This window comes from Coccomyxa subellipsoidea, assembly GCF_000258705.1.
Source record: "Coccomyxa subellipsoidea C-169, whole genome shotgun sequence".
NCBI lineage: Eukaryota > Viridiplantae > Chlorophyta > Trebouxiophyceae > Coccomyxaceae > Coccomyxa > Coccomyxa subellipsoidea.
The window spans coordinates 334,059-353,149 of NW_005178025.1; the positions used below are offsets into that span (position 1 = coordinate 334,059).

Consider the following 19,091-nt stretch of genomic DNA (forward strand, 5'->3'; position numbering starts at 1 on the left):
TCCTTGTCGGAAAATAAGAACGGCTGGTTGCAATCTGCACTGCAAACTGCAGCTCACATGCTGGAAATTTACTGGGTGAAAGTTGCTTAGCCGACCAGGAGGGCGCTGTACCTTGATGCCCAGCTGCTGTGCAATGCCGAGCTCTGTCTCCACGCTGGCGACGACTGATCGCAGGGAGTCAATGCTGATGGAGACATTGTGATTACTCACATGGTGCACACGCTCTACGCCCCTCCGCTTCCCACTCTGCACCGAAGCCAGCCACTGCTCCGCAGTGAAGGCAGGCTGCATCAGCACATTTTATAGTCATTTTTCACTTATTTTAGAAAAAATTAATCATTGCAACATTCCAGAGACCTGTCGAGAGCCACCTCAGGGTCATTGGTCTTGTGGGCAGTTGTTCACTGCCCATCTTCATATCACAGACTTTTATGTGTCTGCATTCCCTGACAAAATAGTACTTCAAGGTGACTCACAATTCAAAGGGACACAGCATGCAGGGAAACATGTGCAGATTTTGAAACGTAAGCCAAGCTCTCTTCGTCACTGTAGACAAGCATTGAGGACAAGACTTTGAAGGTCGTCTTCACGCTGCACATCCGCATAAGAAGAATAGAGGACTGTGGGTGTTGAACTAAGTGTCTGAGCAGATTCTGATGCAGGTTGAACGAGAGTGTGGAGGGGCCCACCTGAACGCCTGGTCCAGAGTAGGACCAGCAAATCTCCTTGCCTGCTTCAAAGGTGGCTGCCTCTGTTGTCCCTGATTGCAGGTTTCCTGCAGAATACATATTGGTATTGGGTTTCCTGAATGGGTTTGCTGCGCATCACCTTGCTGCCACATGTGATCTGGTGAGCGGGTGAAGGTTCCATGTCACCACAAATACCAAGGCCAAGTTAATGCTGTGAGGCATGACAGCATTCAAGAAACAATAGTAATGTAAGGCCTGAGCAATACCTACAGGCCCCAGCAGCAGCAGTGTGACGTAAGCCTCTCTCCATTTGTCGACAATATTGCGAGCGGTCATAACAACTCCGCCGTCAGCGCGGCAGAATTCCTCATATCCCTGCAAGATTCAAGCAACAACACCCTTGCTGACAATTATTTTTGGGATGAAAAGATCACTCACAAAAAAAAGGCCAGAACTGAAATAGGAGTGACTTCCACCACAGCTGTGGTTGACCTATTCTGTCCTTGCGCATTTGAAGATGATCAGGACCAGGAGCAGTTGCAGGGACATGAAGACCTGTGGCCCACCTGCAGTTTGAGGAAATGCATGGCTTCGTCCAGGTCTCTCTGAGACATCGTTTCGCTCTGCAGGGAACCATTCTCAAGCTTCCTCATCCACCGCTCCCCACTCCTCTCAGCCATTCTGATCATCATGCGCCGTACCACATACACAAGCTCTGCATGCCTCAACTTCGCCTGTGGCACAAGACCTAGACAAGTCATTCGTTGCTTCTCTTCAGGACAGCTCACATAGCCTCGCCTTTTGCGCCTCTTCTGCTAAGAAGGGATCACCAACAGCTTGTGTGATTGTTTTGTGTTTCACAGCATTGCTATCTGCTGTTCTGCTTTCTCAGTGCATGTCTTATAAAAGAGAGGCGTCCAGTACTTTACTTGCTACCAGAAGCTGGAACATCTATAAGATCACTTGTGTGCACACCTATTCAGGGCTCAGATAGTCTCTCATTGCATGAGCAGGGCTCCACGGTTTGCATGGTGGGCATGACATGCATGAGTGCATTGAGCAGGCACGGTGTATGCATGTGCTCTCATCAGCAGAAGTATGATGTGATGCATGTGCAGTCATCAACAGAAGAATGAAGTGGCCTACCGCGCTTTCCTCCCCTTGCCTCTTGGCCTCCTCTGCAGCTTCTCTCAAGGGTTGAAGCTGCTGTACAATTTCCTGCAGGTCTGGTCGATCTCTGATCAGGCGCTGGAAAGTGGTGCAGTAGTTGTCCATGGATCGAGTGTTGATCACCGTTGCATTTTCGTATTGGCCCTCTGCAACAGCCAGAACTTCTTAAGCGCTGTCTGGCCCTCTTGTCACTGACAAGGGTTGATACAGAAATGGACTTTATGTGACAAAGCTTGGCAGTGGCAGCTGGTATTGCGGCGTGGCACGGCATTGGCATCAGGTCATAAATGCAGCCAATGAGGGCCCTGAATCAGAGCCCTTCCGTGCCATAAGATATGTGCAGTTACCTGCATAGCACGCGTACAGCAGGAGATCCAGGCTCTCCGGATCATCATGTTCACCGTTGGAATACTGGATGCTCCACTCCTTCTCATGCAGATCTGCAAGGGGAGATAACAAGCACAGCTGCAGACCTCCCATCTTGGCCACCTGAATACATGCCCCGCACCAGTAGGCGCTTGAATGACACGAAAATTTATTATTGTACTATACTCTGTTGACCTGTGTTGCGCATGACCATACTTTTAGCGTGATCACCGTGGTACAAGCAAGTGCAGCAGCTGTATGTAGCAGGGGATGACAGGATCACCTCGGCGGCCTTTATGCTCTCTTGAGCTTGCGCATGTCTCACTCCCGCCTCGATAACATCCTCCACCGCAGCATTGAGCTGCTTCCGTAGATTTTGGAAGTCATCCATGGGTGTGTGTCCCTCTCACAGTCTGTGAGTGGCAGCTGCCCTGCGCTCGTCAAAGCACACAACCTGGATTCGGCGGTACTCTTCTTTCGCATACAAGGCCATTCAATTTTCGGTCTTGGTGCATGCATGCTGGCAAGTCATGTCGCCCAAGCGCTAGCCGATGCCTTGTGAAGCGCCATAGACGGGACCCACAAGGCACCATGCATCAGAAAAGGGATAGTACACATTGTATATATTCAGAAAGCGCACGAGATAAAGCAGAACACACCCGAAGCCGCTCAAGAAGGTAACCATATGGGGCTTTTGCCAACTGACCGCCACATTATGAAATGAAGCGTTCAAGAGACTGTACCATTTGAAGCAAACCAAGATGATTTTAATGGACTTTCACGAGACCCTTGACGGCCTGACTGAGTTGCTGACTGCAGTATTCACCACGAGCTGGATTGAGCAGATCTTTCACACCGCCATGACTGCTAGCCGCCTTTCGTGGTTGACGATCTGGCAGTCATACACGTTCTTTGTGCAGATCTTTCTTATTGAAATGCCTTGATCTTTGGTATCTGCGTTTTTGAGCTGCAATTCTTGGAAACTGCCACTTTCGCACTTGGGGTGGACCACGTGGTGCACTCGAGGTGGGCAACCCTTAAGGGGCAATGACATATCTTCCCTATCCACTTTGTGGCTGAGCAGTTCAGGGCGGCCTTGCTGGAAGGTTAGAACACCAGGAGTGGTGTCATCTGTCTTTTCACGTACACCAAGGCTGCTTGGGAAGCACATCTACCCAGTGGTCAGAGGCAACCCCTGTGCGAGTGGCAGAGCAATCTCGGGAGCTGCTCCTCTGAAAGTTTGTCTCTTTTTACTGTTGAGATAGTGCTTTCCAGTCACGATCATCAGTAGGGTGACCTGAACGGGCGTCATCCTGTGGTAAGGAGAGATGAACACAACTGCTTTGCTGCAGACCCCCAAGCCTTGCTGCCATTCCAGGTGGACCTCGGCAACTTTCACCACCACACCAAGTGACGATTGGGAACAATGACAGAGAACCTTGAAAGACTTGCAGCTCTATTGATTGATTGATGAAGAGAGCAGCAAAGTGTCATCCTTGCCCTTACAAGGCTGAGGTCACCTCCATATGCCTGGCTATTATTTGGAAGTAAGGAATGTGCTTGGTCTAAGCTAATATGAATGAGCTAGTTGTGTTGACGCAGCATGCGCGCGTCAACATCCTGCCCTACACAGTCTCTGTCCTTCCGCTCCTCTGTCAGCAATGTGGTGGCATTCAGACCGCAGCAGCAGGCGTCGCAGCGAGGATGCAGGCAATCACTGGTGCGCCTGCCTCTTTTGTTTCCTGGCCAAATTCACAGCCCTCATCGCAGAGGATCCGCGTATCTTCTGGACAAGCCACTGATATCACACTGTGCAGTGAACAGTGTGGAGACGTGGACCGACAGGGTGTGTGTGCGTGTTTTTGACAGGTGGAGTGCGCCATCAGCCGGGCGACAAAGGAGAAGAGGGTTGCAGAGCTTGAGGAGGCGCTGAGGAACAGTACCGTGGCTTTTGGCGTGCGCTACAACAAAGTCAATGTGAGCGCCCCTGCAAACTTTTCTTCTGGACTTCAATTTTCCCAACGTTGCACCCTTGAAGCTTTGAGGCCGGCAAGTGCGCTACCTGCCAGCAAGCTTACTTTGCCTGGCTCCCATCATCAGATGTAGCACTCTGGAGACTGTGGAAGGGCAGCCACTCAGCTATTTTATATGAAGTGCTGTGAAGCAGCATTCATACTGAGGAGTGGGTGCTCTGCACAAGGCATGGTTGTGATGTGCCTGCATGGAGGCTATCTGCTGTGGAGCAATGCACAGGATGTACCCAGGCAGAAATGACGTCGTTTCTTCACATCTGAAAAGAGCTTTTAGTCAAATGCTACAAAATTACAAATTTTCTGCTGCTCAGCAGCGTTTATGGTGTCACTGCCCGGCCCAGACCTCAAGAGCCACCTGCAATGGGGGGCATCAAAAGCGCTGCCAATGAGTGCATCTTGCGCGTGCATGACACTCCATGCAAGTAGTAGTCGCTGAGCTGGAGGGATGACTGGACTGCTTTCCACATGCAGGTGAAGAATCTGGAGGCATTCAGGCGGTCGCTGCCAGCAGAGGCCAAGATGTACGTGGCCAAAAACACGCTGCTGAGCCTGGCAGCGGACAGGGTGGAGGGCTGGAGTGAGCTGAAGAAGGGGATCAAGCTGGAGAACGCCTGGGTGTTTGCCCCCGAGGAGGCCATTTCCTCCTCGGTCAAGGCCTTCTTGGACTTTGAGAAGAAGCTGCTGGAACCCATCCCCAAGGCCGAGCGCTCCAAGTTTCAGCTCACCGACGTGACTGGTGCGAGTTCCCTCCATCAAGTACAGTCATCAGAGCGCTGTTCTGTGAAGTCACAATGCGAGCTCTCAGAGCCCTGTTCTATGCACTCACAGAAGTTCTATGGCTCAAGAGGCGAGCTTCACCCCGTCACAGGGCACTCTCCTGTTTCATGTGGACGCTAGATGACATTGTGCCTGATTGAGCAAGTCCCAAAACAAGTGCACCAGAGGCACATCATGGCACGAGGGCAGTGTCTTGCAGCCCAAAGCATGTGACCGCGCTCAATGGAGAGGAAAACCAATCAAAAGGTTGCTGTGGAAGCGCGTGAGTCTAGCAGGGCCATAAAGCTCTCGGTGCACAAGATCTCTGCTTCGAATGGAATATCTCCAGAAAGACAGCCATCCTTAAGGGAATCCTGGGGATCTGAGCCATTTAAGGGCGTTCAGGGCATTGTTTGGGCGAAGGCTTGAGCTGCTATCAGACACCCTCGGGTGTGCCCCTGGCAACATGTGATGACGGGGTCATCCTGATCCCTTTTGTGCTGCAACCCCATGCGCATATGGGAAGATAAGGGCGCAATTGAACCATGTGCAGACTCCCATGGTCAGAGGAGCACGAAATCAGATTAACAATTTTCTCGTTGCGCGCTGCAGGTGGTGCGATGTCGGGTAGCTTCCTGGACGGGGAGCAGGTGCGCAAGCTGGAGAAGATGCCCACCAAGAAGGAGCTCATCACTGCCATCGCAGTCATGGTCAAGAAGGTGTGCGCACGCATCCTCCCTCTTTACAATACCTGAACATGCCATAGCCGGAGGATTCTTGGAGTTTGACCGGAAGGTGCATAAACACTGCGAAATAGCAGGAATGGCTGTGCTGGGTAATTTTTGAGATGCCGGTGGCAGGCATTTGGTCAAGTAATTGCTGCTTACCAATGTTATGGATTGGGAATCCCAATTAGGAATTGGCGGCATGCCCCGCTCCTGCATATCGACTGCTATGCAAGTTGTCTGCCAGGTTTAGAATAATTGCCTGAGGGAACCTGAGAAAAGAGAACCTGAGGGGGTGCAGATTTGTATCTGTGTGCCCCTTGTTGGCTTATTCAGCGTGTGATACCAAGCAACGGATGGCAAAGGACGGAATGTTCCTGCTGGGGCTAACCAGATACCTGATCTTGAAATACGAGCTTCCTGGGATGCTGCTGCGCAGGTGCCCACGAAGGTGGCGGTAGCTATCAAGCAGGTGCCGACCAAGCTGGCCTATGGCATCAAGGCACTGGCGGATGGGGATGACAACAAGGATCTCATTGTGGGCGATGTGTTTCCCAAGGCCTAGGCCACACCTCCATGTGAGCAGCCAGCAGGGATTCGCCGTAAAACGCAAGAGAATTTAAGTTGAAGGCACTGTCTAAGATGGTCAGGACATGATTCATGAGCATGTGAGCTGAAATATTAGGTGTTTCATCCCATGATCCATCAAATGAGCTTAAGCTGGTTTTTTTATACGCACATGTGAAAATAGATTGGCATGTGACACAGCCAATTTTGAGGTGGTCATGTCACTGTGACGTCAATAATTGACGTCAGTGAATGGAATTTCAGAAATAATAACCCTCACACTTGTCATCAGTCGCTACTGCAGCTGCATTCCCTGGGCAGGTCATAACACCACCGGCAGGCCGCAATTTACACCCCCTATACTCAAACTCCCAAATACTAAACACGGCTGGCAAGAGGCATAAAAACGGTGCAGTCGCAATGCCGACACCACCATAACAATAATTCGCTGGTGCAAATGTACATTTGCAAATGTACATCAGAAGCAAAACATAGTGCCATCGCACTCTGTACCGTGCGTTAGATGCAAGCAGTTCATCTCAAGTTCCTATACCTTCAGACGGGGTTCCTAGGCATTCCTAGAGTTGGGCAACTTCCAGACCAATGCAAGCATCACAAAGAAAGGAGTCGCATGCACCAGGGAACTACTAATAACCCTCCATGGAGGCCCTGATGCGCAGATTTCAATAGATATCTGCTGCTCTGAAGCAGCAAATCGTGCATTTAGTCCAGGCCTGCTTGTATCGTATTCTCACCCCAGATTGCTTTCCCTGCCCTGACGCATGAACGACGCAGCTCCTCATGTTCTGTACAAACGAGTTCGTAATAGGAGTGCCTTCAAGGATTGACATGTGCAGCCAGTTCTGCAGTGTATCGAGATATTTAAACTGCCATGTTCACTCCAGCTTTGCCTTGAGGGCAGCAGCGTTGGCCTCAGCCCACTCCTTGAAGGTGGGTCCGGCGACTAAGCGCTGACTCAGCGGCCTCAGGTTATCGTAGTAGCTCCACTGCTTGTAGTACGAATTCATGTTGGCCAGGTTCTGCGCGCCGGGGATCGGCAGCGATGCAAAGATTTCATCAGACACCGGCTGGTACCTGCACAGGCCAGGAGGACAGCGTATGAGCAGGGTTGCATGCTATTCCCATGCTAATTTTGCAAGCTCACAGCATTCTAGCGGTGAAAGGGAGAATAAACTAGCCCCAGGTAAGACGTCACATGCAAAAGCTACGCTGTTTTAGCCAGAGCAGTGAGAGGATATTCCTATAAAGTTGCCAAAGGCAATCTGCGGCAGCTGCACTGTTCTGGCCAACAAAGACACCTTCCACTGTTGCGCATCGACCAGGAATGTGCAGCAACAGCTGATATGGGAAGCTATCCAAGGAGACCCTGCTGGAATGCATCCTGCTCTGAGAGACTGAAAATGTGTGTAAATGGCATACTAACAGTCAGGAAGGCATTCGCACTTGACGGTCTTGCCGGTGACATCGCTCACAATCTTTGCCATGTCTGTCAGGGATATGTGCTCTCCCAGGGCCGGCACACTCTTGCCCTTGTACTTCTTCGGGTCCTCCAGTATTGCTGCAGGTTGCACACAACACAGCTGCAGGTTCAAATTGTCCACAATTTTGGCAAGCCCACCCAGCCCCGTACGAAGGTCTGTGCAAATTTTTTAGGCGCGGTGAGTACCAATACCAGCATGTAAATGCATGGATGCCGTGTCTATCTTGACGAGCTCAGCTGTGTTTTAAGCAAGTATGAATACTGTAGGATGCTCGGACGCATGCAGATTTTGACAATCCCTGAGGGGTGGGCAAAAACCCGGCGGATCCCCTGATTTTGTTCGAAAGGACCAGGGCCATGCCCCAATATATGTGCAGCGGCAAAGCTGTAATTCTGGAGCGTGCCTTGTGGGGATACTGCTCTGCTGTTTGCTCAGCAAGACAGCTGCACCTCTTCCTCTTCACTTCGGCACTAACACTGACCTTTAGGCATGTTTCTAATGCAGAAATCCGCATGACATCATATTTCCACGAAGAAAACAGTCAGCAGGAAGTGCACACAGCTCACCTGCGGGTGTGAGCCCCGCACTTCTCTCTTCATCACAGAAGGTGTACATTTTCGGCACGCACATACACCACAAGACTGAAGTTTGCGGGCAGATGGATATATCGAGTCTGAACAAGTGCAGGGCGCAGAACGAGAAGAGCTGCAAGGCTGCTGAGCAAATTGGTCACCTGCGGCTGTGAGGCCAATGGTACTGACAGAGTTCCAGGCATGGGGAGTGGTGCCATGTTATCACTGGCATTTTATAAGTTTTGGCATGCAAGTGTACCTTGACAGACATAGTCGCCGGGCCTTCGAGGTTGCAAATTACTTTCATGTGTTGATACTGAACATTTGCATGGCGATAAATCAGAAGTGTTGTAGAGGTGATATAGCTCACCTGCGGCTGTCAGGCCGATTGTGCTGACAGAGTGCCAGGCATGGGGAGCGGTGCCCATGTTGTCGCTGAAGGCGTAGGAGCCATCTGCCTGCGGCTGGTAGAAGGTGAAGTTGATCATGTTCTCGTAGAAGTTGCACGGCCGCAGCAGCGCATAGGACAGTCCTGACTGGGCTAGGTACTCCTGCACCAGAAATGCAAATTTGTATCTCGATCACTCTTTTTATCACACGCCTGTTCCAGCCCTCAGGGCTAGGCGCGTTGCAGCAGCCTCTCAATGATCTTGATGACATGTCGCCAATTGCATGGCCAGAAGCCGTAGAGGATATATGCAGACGTCTACAGCCGAGTTTGCAGTGCCTACAAGAGTCTTCAGCTCAGCACTGATACGCACGAACAGTATCTCAATTGTGGCGGCCAATCGTGCAGTAATGTCTGGCCATCTTGTTGCAGCCATGCCCTTCATGCCACTCTCAAAATTATGTATTGGATAAATGGATGGCCCAGAAGCAATACCAGGCACCAAAATTGGCTGCATGAAATTAAGCAATCACCCGCCCTGATTCCAGTTCATTGAATTTGCTGTCACTTTTGCTTAATGTATAAGGAACCCGTGATGTGGCACCGGTAATCATCACGTGCAGGGAAATCAATGTGGGGGCGCAAGAAACTGATTATTAAGTTTGAAGCCGAGTTTGGATGGGCTGCTCACCGCGACAGCATTCTTGGACTCAAAATGGGCGACTGTGCGGCCGTCAGGCAGAGCCGGCAGCTTCTCCTTGACATCCGCTGGGATGCCCTCCAGGGCACTGAAGATCACAAAGCCAACACCGGCCTGCAAAAAGGGGATTACATTGGGAAAATTTTGGTGTAAATCTTACTAATCTTCTTTTTCAAAATGCTGCTCCTATCCACTGGCAAGGTGCATCTGTAGTAAGAATACAGGTAAAAACTGCCACATGTCCTGGCCCCTTGTTGGACTCGCCAGCTTCAAGCAGTGCCCAGTATACCAGCCGGGGCCATTGAGACACGCAAATGGGGTTGGTCCTTTGGGCATTGATTGGTGTAAGGATAGATGGATGCATCAGATATGGTCAAGTGTGGACATAATTTGCATGACAGGTATTGCAGAGATATGATCTGAGCTTTGGCTAGCGCCCCAAAATGCACAGGGACAGGGCGCCAGTAATGGCCAATGCCAGTCAGGAATGGAGTCTTGCAGATTTGCTAAGTGAAGAAGTGAATTGCAGCCTTACCTCTTTGGCTGCATCCACAGCAGTTTTTCCCTGCTGTAACTCGCCCTCGAAGCTGGCTCCCGCCCCGAAGAAGTCCGTGACAAGGAAGAGAGCATCGGCCCCAGCGAATGCCTGCGCCAAAATGCACCTTGTCATGACCGACACCAGGGTCTTCGGTACAATAGCCACATGCCTTTAGGTATGTGTACGCTGTATCCGCCGGAAAGGTTTCATGATCAAGTGCTTCTTAGATCTAACGCGGACACCTTGGACAGCGATGCCTGATTCCCGAGGTCAGCCTCGACCACCTCGACGCCCTTTGCGGCCAGATCCTTGGCCTTCTTAGACGATGAACTCCTCGTGATACCTCTGATGCTCTTGCTGCCAGCCGAGAGCAGGGCGTCCACCACACCACCACCTGCGCCATCGACTGTCACCTTTTACGGACAAAATATCTCCGAACCTATCTCGCCTCTCAGCGCTGTTCGAGTGCACCGCATGCCCGAATTGTATTTTTCTTGCGCCATTCGACAACCTCATAACCACAACGGAGCCATCTGAACGCGTTTTAAATTTGAAGATAATTCCCAGAGCACCATCAAGCTCACCTTGAGCCCCTGTGGCTCCAGTCACGACGACGGTCTTCACGAGGGCAGCCATTTCTTAGTCGGATTCCTTTGAACTACGTAGCAAGTATTTGCCCTTTACGTTTGTTTTGCTTGACGACGCAGTTCCTGATAAAATCTTCAGTCCTTTTTCTATATCCCGGGATGTTCGGGATACTCTGAGAACCTCATCCCTTCATTTGCCCTTCCCAGGAACATGGAGAGTATGGCTTACGTCAGAGGCATGCCATTCTCGTGAAGCACGAGGGACCCAGTGGATCTGCCCTGTTCCCTCTGGTAAGCAAGACTCCAGAAGCTGCAGTGGATGCAAATACTCCTCAGTGACCGTCACCGAGTCAAAAATCTTCAGTGGGGAAGTTTAGCAGCTACTAGCAATAAGTAATTGTTGCCCAGGAAAGGATGCCCAGGAAAATCTGGGTGAGAAAAAGTGGCCACCAGTAATAATTAGCCCTGCTGGCGGTACTGAGATTAAACAAAGAACTTCATGTTTTGCATCATCCCGCATCTGCTTTTGCACCTCCTGCTCAGATCCTGCATATGCTCATATGCATAGGATCACATGTGCATGCCAGGTGGTCGAATAAGTGCTCCTTGGTAAGGCGCTGGGTGCAAATCCCCGCCATGCAGAGTGGCAGGCACCATGCATGCATATGCGCAAGTTGAAACCATGTTCTTCGCCTGCATTTGGGCATGCACTTGTGGGCTTGGCACAATCCTGCGGCAAAGCCATGCAAATGTGTTGGAGGCTGTCACGTGATTATTATATTATGACAATCTCTTAATAAGGCAAGTGCATGTCATGTCTAACAAAAAAGCCAAGTATGTGCAAGATCCATTAAAGGCAGCTCCTATCTTGTACGAGTACATCTCGATACGCTGGCCAGCTATACCGAACTCTTTTCTTGCACACATGAGGTCTACTCAAATAGGCCCCAAGCCAGACGAAACAAAGCCGGTGACACATGCAAAATGCAAGAGCTCTATACGCAGTCACAGCTATTGATAATTCACGTGTCAATCTCCTGCATCTCTCCATGGAACCGACGTCTCTGTTAATAAAATGCCCAGGCAACTAGAGCCCCAGTATATAATGCGCTCAGCTCATATTCTGTAATTCGCTGCTGGACTCACACAGACTCCAGAATATTCTTTTCCACGGCCGTTAGTTTCACAAACCTTTGCCAAGTTCAAAATGTCTCTCAGGCAGCCATAGCATTGAGTACAAGATACATCACCCCCTGCATGTTTCTATGCAGCTGACCTTTACAATTTTTTTTTGAAAATTCAGAAATTCAGAAATTACTTCAGGCACTTTGGGCATCGCTGGCAGCCTCCAGCCTCTTCTTGAGGGCATCTTTATGCGCCTCAGCCCACTCTTTGAACTTCTGTCCCCTGACCACGGGGTCAGAGTAGGGCCGCAGGTCATCGTATTGGCTCCAGCCTCTGTAGTAGTGGAACATGTTGGCGATGTCGGCAGCTCCGGGGAAGGGCAGCGATGCATATTGCTCATCGGAGATCGGCTGATACCTGCATTGCATGGAGCGCACGTCAGTCTAAACCAGGGCTTCAAAAAGCCTCAAATTTGCAGGATTTGGCAGGGGGCCTATAAAATCTCAGGCCAGCCCCTAAGTAGGGCATGAGCTGCAGCGGTAGTAGCTGCAATTTAGGGGCGTCCCTGAGATTTCCATGGATTGTCAAGAGGGAGATGCAAATCTCCCTTTGAATCTGGCCTCTGATTGGTTTAAATTGTAAAAAATTGGATGGTGCCCCTTAGTCACTGCCACGTGGCTTTGAGGCGCTGCCCTGAGGCGCTGCCCTTTTTGTGTGTGTGCCAGATCCACTTTTTCCAAGGGCTGCCCTGACATCTAGCCCCTTACCCTGAACCACTCTGCCCAATCCCTTGGGGGGCCTTTGGGGGCTGTCAAACCCTGCCCAACAGACTTCCGAGTTGTTCAGACAGCTTCAATGCCTCTGGGCACAGACAGCTTCTTGAATGTCCCTGGGGAGCCCCAAGCATATCTGCCTAAAACAAATGACATAGAATTCGGTAGGAAAGTCCTCGACAAACCAGAATCCCGCTCTAGAACCCAGAGTTCTCAGCGCAACCCCAGGAGGATCACTCATTCCTGGGATGTCAAATTTTATTTCCCACCACAAGAATATTTACAGGTGAACCCACTTTTAGCGTCATGCTGGGCTGGAATCAGTCGGGCACAAAGAGACGGATCCCGGCGGGACGCCTGTTTTTTTGGCGAATGAAAGAAAGTCTTCACTGTCATTCAAAGCATGAGAGGATGCCGTCTCATTCGCACCTTATTGTTTTGCCGGTCACATCGCTCAGGATCTGGGTGATTTGTGGGAATGAAATGCGCTCTCCCACAATTGGAATAGTCTTGCCCTGGTGCTTCTGTGGATCGTCCATCACAGCTGCGTGCAAGACAGAACAGTAGACTCAAACTCTTTTTCTTCTCCATTTTTCAGGCAAATTGGCAGCAAGATGCCCCCTGTCAGCATGTGCTCTGGTGCACAGGACTCACAAGCAGGACAATCCCTTCCAAGAGAAGAATATTGGAGGAACTCTTGGGACTCAAAACCTCCATTTCTAAACGAAGAAGTTGGCACACAGGTCACCCCATCAGACCTGCTCGCATGGACTTTGCGGCTAGAGGTTGATTTGTCATATTATGCACAAGTCATCAGTCAGGGCAGGTACAAACACTGAGCACCATGCCCACAGTTGATTGGGTATTGCTGGCAATTCCAGCAAGGGGTATTAATGATCCTGGATTATGGCAGCCTTAAACAGTAGCTTGACTGCAGTTGAAGCTTGCCTCTTGGCAGGAAAAGTGTGAAAGAAGAAGATCAGCATCAGCGTTCTCTGGCTGCCTGTAGCTCACCTGCAGCTGTCAGCCCGATGGTGCCCACAGAGTGCCAAGAGTGGGGATCGGTGCCCAGATTATCGCTGAAGACATAGGAGCCGTCGGGCTGCTTCTGGTAGAAGAAGAAGTTGATTGAGTTCTCATAGAAGGCGCTGGTGAGCAGCAGCCCGTAGGGCAGCCCTGACTGTGCCAGGTACTCCTGCAAGATGTTCACTGTGCTCAGGGCACATATAGCGTCTCCACTGCCAAATGGGGAGGGGGTACTGAAGACTACTATGGTCTTACTCTGGCCTTTCCTCTGTTCTTTGGTAGTCTTTGATACCCCCTGACATGGACATTTTCAGGGCTGAGTCTGGAACACTGGGTCATGACTGTCGGCCAAGGCTGGCGCTGCTAGCCCAAGCATCACAGGCAGTGTGCAAAATGCCCACGGTTGATTGGGTCTTGCTTGGATCTGGCAGGTTCAAGCATGGGGAGGATCCCAGACCAGGATTCCCAGTGGCATTCACATGCAGCATGTTTGGAGACGCCTCTTGCCTCTCAGCCGGAGAATCGTCTAAAAGCTCTGAAATACAGTTGTGCCAGAGATCAACTCACCGCCACGGCAGCTTTGGACTCAAAGTGAGCGATCTTCCGGCCGTCATGCAGGGTCGGCAGCCCTTTCTTGGCATCCTCTGGGATGTCCTCAAGGGTGCTGAATACCACAAAGCCAATGCCGGCCTACGCATGCGCACACCAAGCAGAGATCAGTGACATTCTTGTGTGCAGACCACAGGGCAAAGGTCAGCCACTGCAGAAGCTTGCTGCGCATGCAAGTCCAGATGTGCGCAGGCCATACCTCCTTGGCTGCATCAACGGCGTTCTTGCCTTGCTGCAGCTCCGTATCATAGCTCATTGATGCATAGTAGTCTGTGACCAGAAACAGCATGTCTGCTCCTGTGAATGCCTGAGCCAGAATATAAGATGTGATCAGGATCCACTCCTTCCAGGAAACATGTTGCTCCGTAAGTGAACAGAACTCAAGCTGAGCAGCGGCAACAATAGGGTGATCAAGGGTGGCAACAGGCCCCAAGCCAAACCTTGATCAGCGATGACTTGTTGGACAAGTCAGCTTCCACGACACCCACGCCTCTTGCCACGAGATCCTTGGCCTTCTGAGAAGTAGCATTTCTGGTGATTGCCCTGACGTTCTTATCGTCCGCAGAAAGAAGCGCGTCCACCACGCCACCACCTGCCCGAGGACATCGCTCAGATCCCGGAAGCGATATTCGTCATTCGTTCAGTAAACCTAATTGTGGGCAATTGAATAATCAAAGATGTTCTAAATGACATTTACAGGAGGTACATAAACGTGAATAACACTTCGTGGCCATTCCAAGGCCAAGCGCGTTGTGGTGATCAAGTGCCCGCACCTTGGGCCCCAGTAGCTCCAGTCACAACAACGGTCTTTTTGGCCGAATTCATATTGTTTATAGGTCTTCTCTATCTCAACAGCGTGTGATGGGCTAGGATGTTGGATCTAAATTGAGGATTTCTTACGTCACCATGCTGCACCTGCTGCGCTGCTGACAAGACATCCACAGGAGCCCAGCCACCCAGTGAGATCTAAGCTCAATATACATTAGGACATGTGGGTGATGATCTGCATACAGGCTGCACCATGCTCTGAAAGTTATCGCCCTGCTCTTGTTGCTCTGACCCTGTGCACTTGGAGCTGCAACAGCTTATTGAGAGCTTGCAAAGTGCTAGGTAAGATGAAATATTCATTCCTACTGCCTTGTAAACTTTGGATGTACAGCAATAGGCCGGTACTGCTTCATGGGTGTGCCTTGTGATTGCAGATATTCTTTTCGCAGCTAGACATTTGTATCATGATTCCACAGCATCAAGCGCCCATGAGCTTTGAGCACCCATGAAGCACATGCCAGCACCTGCCGGCTTTGCTGCAACGCCCTCCCTGCGCAGGATGCTGCACACAGGCGCCTCCATGCCATGTGCCCAGTAGCCGATCCCCATTGAGGTACTGTTGTGCACTGCCCCAAACTCAACATGCACAGTTCCCTGATCCCGTTTCTCCCTCTCAGAGCCAACACTTGGGCCTTGAAGTGATTCTGCTAGCATCCTAGCTGCATTGTCTTCACTGCAGCCAGCGCTAATACATTGCACAGACGCCCATTTCGGCAACAGAGGTCCATTGCTGTAGCTGTCAGATCCTGCATCCCCTGACCAATCAGCTCCATAATCTGAACGTCCGCCGTCATCCATAGCACCTGCTGTGACAGCGCTGCAGCAATTCCTCTCCTGGATCCCCCAGGGTTCCCCCGGTCCGCCCGCACCCCCCGCGCCACCACTTGCGCCCCCCGGCAAGTGGCTCCTCTCATGGACCTCCCGGGGGACTTCCCGGGGTTCCCCCGCTCGACCACCGTCTGCGCCCCCCGCGCCACCGCCCGCGCCCCCCCGACCCCCCGCGATGGCGGCGGCTGAGCGGCTGACGCGCACTGCCAGCACGCCGCAGTCTTGATGCGGGCAGGCGAGGCCGGCCGGCTGCCCGAGCTCGATGCGGTCTCTGATCTCCTGAGCGCAGACTGCGTCCACAGTTGATGCTGCAGACAAGTCGGGGCTGGCGGCGGCGGCTGCATCGGCCCGCAGAGAATCCGCGCAGGCCCGGGCCAGGCCGGCGCGCATTATCGCCTCACCGACTCCTGTCACGCTGCACGCCACTGCCGGCCTGCGCACACAGCCACGGGTCAATGCAACCAGAGAGCGCTGGAAGGGGCTCAAGCACAGGTACCATAGACAGAAGGACTGTCTGCAAGCGTATAAGGCAGAATCAGGAGAGGGAGAATGCAAGACATGAAGGCATTCCGAGCGCGACAGTAGGAGAACGGGTGCCGTGCGGTGTACACAGAGTGCATCGGACAGAACAAGCATGTCCCGGCGTGGGCCTCCAGGGCCCAGCAGCACTGATGATCAGCATGAAATTGATCAGCCTGCATAAGAAGAGCTCTCAAGCCAAGCCAGGAGATGAAAGGACAAGTAACATACCTTCCAGAGTGTGAATCGGCAGCCCAGCAACCGCAGCCAAACATGGCTGCCTCGCCCACTCGGCCGTCCGTCTTCATCGCTATGCCGCCGGACGAGACACTGGCCGCAACTCGCCCTGCTCGAGACCCAGCATTGCCATGAATGGCATGGACGCTGATGCACTCTCCTAAACGCTGAGGCATGTGCCTTTGAAACACCATGAAAGACCAGGTGCACCGCCGAGTACAAGAGGTAAGTCTGAAGCGCAAAAGACCCCTTCCAGTGGTAAGTCTGAATCGCAAAAGACCCCTTCCAGTGCCCATTTGTGGCCGAGATCTTGTCACCGAACAAGAAGGTGCAAAGGGAAGGGGGGCTACACTGACCTAGAGCATCTACGCAAACGGCGCCCACTGTGTCAAATGCCAGGCATTCGGCATCCTCTTTGCTAGAGCTGCAGGCCGGCAGCTGCGCTGCTGCGCCGCTGCTGATGTCTGTGCGCAGTCTCTTAGCTGCGGGATTTGCGACGTCCATCATGCTGATGCGGGGCTCACCTGCCTGACTTGTACAAACTATATCAGGCACTAGGTACATCTGTCGAGGTTGATTCCATGGACGCTCAGTATGTGTCCTGGTTCTTAGGGTCACTGGTGAATATAAGGGCTGTCCAAGTCCTGTTAGCTGATCTTATGAAAAAGGCCTGATTGTACCTGCAGGCTAGGCAATTTTTTGTGGATGCCAGCGGGATTTGAAGGAGCCTCTCGGCTTTGCACAGCCTCATCAATCATGCGCTTGTAGCGCTGCCACCGCCGCTGAGCTGCACCGTTGATGTGCCACTGCAGCACAAAATGTCAAGGATCATGCCCCTGAATACAATTACATTCCATCAAGCTATCACAGTGAATCTGCCTTGTGAGAGTGACACTGCACTGATACTGAACAACGTCCTCTACTCCTGCCAAGCGCTCGCGTTTACCTGTCTGAACCTCCACTGATTTCCAAGCAGGATAAATATATCTTAATAAATACAGTAGAGTACACTCTTAATTCACAAAAAAGTGCAATGAAGAGATGCGTTGCATGAGGAGCTGACCTGGCTGGCAGCTTCTGCAGATGGAGCAGCCGGCAGGCCTTGCTCCTTTGCCCACTCCCTTGCCCCATCTCCAGCCAGGAACCTGCACCCAATACAACGTTTGACCCGTTCAGCCTCATGCATACAATAGTATTTGCTGGACGCTGCCAAGAGACCTGGGATGTATAGTACTTTGTCTCAGCACTTCAGGGGTGTAAGGGCATGACACAGACGGGCTGTTGCATGGGAGTTCTAATCCAACAAGCAGGATGCTCACATGGGACGTACTCTCCCCAGTGCCATTGGCTCGCGGCTCTGCCTCGCCAGCTCGCCAGCTACACGCACAGGATTCTCAACACCTGCAGGCAGCATTGAAGATTACACTACACATGTCTGCAACTCCCTTCACAGCTGGTTTGCGCTGATGCCGCGAAATTACAGGCCATATACGCGCGGTCGCAATCTAGGAATGAGTGGTCTTTTACCGCACCCGAGACTGCGCCAACTGCGCCAAAGGCTCCATCTCCGGCCATGGTGCTTGCATCGCACTGGACCACTCCCTTGACTGTGAGATTGGATCCCACGCCTGCGTTGCCCAGTGGAGCATCCTGCATGCTTGCATTGGGACCTTGTGACTCATGCTTACTGGTGTACAGTCTTGATGCAGTCGTAAATCTAGTACGAGCAGGAGATCATGAGGCTTACCTCGAGGGATGACACTGCAGCCACGACTGCCTTGAGCGGATCTCCAGACAGATGCAATTCTTGTGCGGCCTGGCGGCAGGCTTGACGCATCACTGCAGGACAGAGTTGTCATACTTGTCAGACACGAATGCCTCACTTGCAAGCATTCTTCCTTAAGGCTCTTGCAGACGTCAGTCGGCACACCTGACTTGTAAGCCTTCTCTCGCTGTGCAGAGTGGTGCCCCACACCAACGTGTACTGCAATAAAGAACGGGCGATCTCCAAGGGATGGTGTCTGGTCGACAACATGCTGGCTCCCGTTACCTTCCATGATATCCTTTTCGAGTTGTGCAATCTTCTCGAAATTGTTTTCTATGTATAGAAAAGATATCAAAACTCCCTCTGCGTTTTTAGATCCGCCCTCCTATGGACATCCGCATAGGCGGCTTCAAAGTCATCCTGGCTGAGGTCAGTGTCTATCTGTAGCAGACATTTAAGCACTTGAAGTCAATATGTCGTAAATTAAGTTTCGATCTGAAGAAACAAAACTGTCTTTCTTGAAGTGTCTCACGATTGGCAGCCACTTGTACGCCTCTTCAGAAAGAGGCATTCTCATCTCCTTGAGGCGACACCCCAACATGCCTGAATTTAATTGCCTGCTTAGAAAGTTCGAGCGAAACAAGGAATCAGTGTGGCTGAAGTCATTGCTTAATGTGCATCACAACGATGCTCACACATGAAAGGGTATAACGCGACTACTGCGTCCTCTCACACCCTCTCTATCTCACTAATGTTGTCTCCTTAACCACTTCCAACCAATTAAAGCT

General features: G+C 51.5%; 3 protein-coding genes across 3 annotated transcripts; 1 reads left to right on the forward strand and 2 right to left on the reverse strand.

Annotated features, from left to right (window-relative positions):
- Positions 1 to 3,828: 3,828 nt before the first annotated feature.
- Positions 3,829 to 6,304, forward strand: COCSUDRAFT_58328 (hypothetical protein; the record flags this gene model as incomplete). Its single annotated transcript, XM_005644066.1, has 5 exons — positions 3,829 to 3,945; positions 4,095 to 4,202; positions 4,730 to 4,994; positions 5,627 to 5,733; positions 6,179 to 6,304. 5 exons carry the CDS (start codon positions 3,829 to 3,831, stop codon positions 6,302 to 6,304), a joined length of 723 nt encoding a protein of 240 aa, XP_005644123.1.
- An 898-nt stretch (positions 6,305 to 7,202) lies between these two features.
- On the reverse strand, positions 7,203 to 10,642 carry COCSUDRAFT_44443 (NAD(P)-binding protein; the record flags this gene model as incomplete). The annotated part of the gene is made up of 7 exons (XM_005644067.1): positions 7,203 to 7,401; positions 7,771 to 7,885; positions 8,751 to 8,931; positions 9,460 to 9,582; positions 10,004 to 10,114; positions 10,249 to 10,400; positions 10,591 to 10,642. 7 exons carry the CDS (start codon positions 10,640 to 10,642, stop codon positions 7,203 to 7,205), a joined length of 933 nt encoding a protein of 310 aa, XP_005644124.1.
- Positions 10,643 to 11,460: 818 nt separating this feature from the next.
- COCSUDRAFT_48787 (N-terminal nucleophile aminohydrolase) lies at positions 11,461 to 18,595 on the reverse strand (the record flags this gene model as incomplete). Its single annotated transcript, XM_005644068.1, has 15 exons — positions 11,461 to 12,135; positions 12,921 to 13,035; positions 13,506 to 13,686; positions 14,085 to 14,207; positions 14,326 to 14,433; positions 14,567 to 14,718; positions 15,758 to 16,215; positions 16,533 to 16,647; positions 17,063 to 17,102; positions 17,219 to 17,344; positions 17,602 to 17,683; positions 17,858 to 17,939; positions 18,071 to 18,188; positions 18,286 to 18,377; positions 18,469 to 18,595. The coding sequence occupies 15 exons, from the start codon at positions 18,593 to 18,595 to the stop codon at positions 11,913 to 11,915; spliced, it is 2,142 nt and encodes a 713-aa protein (XP_005644125.1). The 3' UTR covers positions 11,461 to 11,912.
- Between the last annotated feature and the right edge of the window lie 496 nt (positions 18,596 to 19,091).